This window comes from Apium graveolens, chromosome 11 (genome assembly GCF_009905375.1).
Source record: "Apium graveolens cultivar Ventura chromosome 11, ASM990537v1, whole genome shotgun sequence".
Taxonomy (NCBI): domain Eukaryota; kingdom Viridiplantae; phylum Streptophyta; class Magnoliopsida; order Apiales; family Apiaceae; genus Apium; species Apium graveolens.
The window spans coordinates 192,068,065-192,071,700 of record NC_133657.1 but is presented as its reverse complement, the minus strand read 5'-3'; the positions used below and the strand labels follow the sequence as shown (position 1 = coordinate 192,071,700).

Genomic DNA, 3,636 nt, shown 5'->3' with positions numbered 1-3,636 from the left:
CAAATTTTTATCTTTTTCCCAAGAAAATGTGCATATTGTTATTCTAATCAAGTCAAAGATTTTCTTAAAATGTCCGGATAAACTATATCAGACATATGCAAAACAAACAATGGCAAAATTAAACATTGAAACAATGGCAAAATTAAACATAGCCGTTGGTTGGAAAATCATACCAAAAAATCCTAAAATTTTTGAATAGATGCTGCCTCTCCAACAGGTTGTGACTCCCCCCTTGAAATAAACCCTATTGACACCAAGTCTCAACTATATATGAGCCGCCTACGCTAAGTTTGATTCATACCACTACAAACCCTTTGCATTTCCTCTTTGAATAACTCTCAAAACTTTTAGTTTCCCTTCCTCCATATTCAAGTCATGGCAATGGAGACCGAGTTTGAATTCTATGAATTTAAACATAGGTTTGCTTTGTACGATCCAGACTCCTATTTCGATGATAAAAATGTTAGCAACGAGCATTTTAATCTTTATCATACCATCGATAGGACTCTATTTTATAGGCTAGTCGGTAAACTTGGTCGTAACGTTGATGAATCGAAGTTTGTGGTGGCATTCTTGATCTGGCTGGAAAGAATCCGGTACAGCAAGAATGCTGTCCACAAAGTTATTTCTTGGCCATTTCATTTGATTGACCAACTTGCTAATGAAATTGCTAAATTTTTTATGTGGATGGAGAACAATGACTCAGGTCAAGAATTCTTTAATCCACGTTTGCTTCAGATGTTATGCTCTCGTGAAATCAACTTACTCTACTTTCGTGAGAGACGGAGTAAGATCATTGAAAGTGTCCGGAGTATAATTTCTGAAGTTTGTGTTAGGGCCTTTAGAGATATACTCACAAGTGATAGTCAGTTTGTAGATGTTCAAGGAGATAGGTTGTGGTTTGGTTATAACACTAATCAGGTTTTGGTGCCACGTCCTCCTTTGTATCAAAACGTTGTAGGTGGGTTTCCACAACTAGGGTTTGGAGGAAACTTGGTTCCTATAAACTATACGAGTCAGCTCCGCAGTGTATTGGAAAATCCTGATGCGGATTTAAGTGAAATTTTTGGAGGATTGCAGCTGATGGATGGTTGCGAGGATGAACCTGACGTTGCACCTGAAGAACGAACTATCTTTTTGACATTCTCCAAAGGCTACTACCTTCCTGAATCCGAGATTCGAGATTTTTTTACAAGGTATAAAATATTCAAAATTCATCCAGATGTATGCAAATGTATAATTACAATAATATTTAATTAGCAAATATCTATTTATGTGGTGAGTAAGCATGTTGACATGGTTTTCCTTTTTGCACAGGATTTTTGGTGATTTCATAGAAGGGATATACATGCAAGATGTATCCAGTGATGAACAACCATTGTACGCTCGAATGGTTTGCCGTTCATCTTCTATCATTCCACGCATAGCTCCTCCAGGAATAAAAACCAAGTACTCCATTTGCGGGAAGCAAGTCTGGGCCAAAAAGCATGTGAAGAGAAGTGGCGAGTCCACTTCTGATTAATAAAAAAATTATGTTTAAGTTGGTACCCTGTAGTGGGTAACTGGTTCACCTCTTGATGTATGAAAACATGTCTTCTAAGCATATAAATCATGTTGTTAAGATTTTTTCTTGGATTCATATAGCAATTTATGTTATGTTAGATTTTTTTTATAAATAAAAAAAGTAATTCTCATGTTGATAGTACTGATCATGGCTACAAATAAATTATATTCTTAATTTTACACTACTTTTTGAAACTGATCAATCACTTCTTTAAATATAATTTAAAATGTCAATATCCTACATATAATAGGAGTGAAAATATTGATAATTAAAATATTTTTTAACATATTTAAAGTACATAGTTATTCTAAATTATAAAGAGGACATATTGGGATTTTAAAAATAAATAAGGTATTCTAATTTACAAAGTAGAGGAGTTTGAAATTTATTTTAACCTATTATAATTAGAGCATGTATTAGAATTTATAAAATAGAGTTTCAAATTATTTTTTAAATATTATAATTATAATATGTATCCTAATTATATTATATTATATATATAACAGGGGTAAATGATAATTCAAGGGGGATAATGTTAAAGTAATACCAAAGGTCAAAGATTAAAAACTCATAAACACTTTTTTTAAATTTAATTTACTACATATTTTTGTAAATAAAGCATATTTTCGAATTTATAAAATAGACAGTTTCAAATTAATTTTTTAATATTATAAACAGAATAGATATCCAAACTATATCCTATATATAATATGAGTAAACAATAATTCAAAAGATATAATGTTAAAGTAATATCAAATGTGGAAGGTTGGAAACTCATCAAGCACTTATTTAAATTTAATTTACTTTAAATAATATCTAATATGATTGAAAATATTGATAATCCCATCCCTACTTAATGACATGAAACAAACATGCCTTAAACATATTTCCAGCCATGGGGCACCCGGTACCAAAATCATAGTTGGACCATGGATGTTGTCACCGGTCAGATTTTCAACCGTGAATTTTCTTATTCGTGCTATCCACTCGGTCGCCCAAACGCCCAAGTAGTCAGCCTACTCGAGAGGTTGTCGCCCAGCAACCCAGCAATCCAAAAACAGTATCTATGAAACTCATGCACAATAAAGATATAATCGTGTGTGCAAGTGTGTCTAATTACCAAGAAAATATAAAGACACAACAGATTTACCATGGTGAATGCTCAACCTTTTATTGATCAACAATATAAGAATACAACCCCAAGATATACTTACAAACTTTGCCTACTTCCTAGAATATAGTACAAGTGCAGAATATAATATGAACTTGTACAGAATGATACTTATATATTCATAAAATGTAAATCTATATATATACTAAAGCCTGATCGCAACCCCAGCAGCCTACACAACCCCAACAGCTCCAACTACTGGGAGTTACAAGCAGTTCTGGAAATCAAATGCCTTCAAATTCAAAATTTTCCATCAAGTCCTTGAGCCCCAACTGCAAGGTAGTTATTCGAGCAACCCACTAGTGCATAATCCAGCACATATGTATATATATAATGTATATATAAATCATCTCCCATGTGCCACACACGTGCCCAGGTTTTTGACTTAACCCTTAGTCATTTTTGGACTCCAAGCTAAGCTCCCAGCTCAATGTTGCCCACACATAAATCAGCCAACCAAATTTATCTTGAGTCGCCATAGCGCCCAATCTGAGTCGCCTCCGGGTGACTAGTCTGTGTCGCTGCCTGGTGCCTACTCAGTGTCGCCGCGTGGCGACTAGTCCGTGTCGCCTCTTGCTGATGCTTGGTCCCAATTTCACTTGGCTGCCTAGCAAATCAAAATCTATAATTCCAATCCAGTCTAAGTGTTTTACAAACCCTCCCACAGCTCCTGAGTTGGATGTCCTCATAAAATCATCAACAATTCTGAGAAGTCCGTTTCTCCAAGTAGCAAAATCAACGCCCATGAACCAAGGATGCAAATTCGTATGCGGTTACTTCCACTGCAAAACCCAACCAACTACCATAAGTTGATCAGATAAACCTCCACAATTTCTCCCCCTTTTGTCACCAAAACCTGATAACCATGTGTAGACGCTTAGTCGGCCACACATCAAATCCA

At 35.0% G+C, this 3,636-nt stretch overlaps 1 protein-coding gene across 1 annotated transcript; it reads left to right on the top strand.

The window, feature by feature from the left end:
• Positions 1-375: 375 nt before the first annotated feature.
• Positions 376-1,522, top strand: LOC141696331 (uncharacterized). The gene is made up of 2 exons (XM_074500486.1): positions 376-1,196; positions 1,318-1,522. Exons 1-2 carry the CDS (start codon positions 376-378, stop codon positions 1,520-1,522), a joined length of 1,026 nt encoding a protein of 341 aa, XP_074356587.1.
• Positions 1,523-3,636: the final 2,114 nt, after the last annotated feature.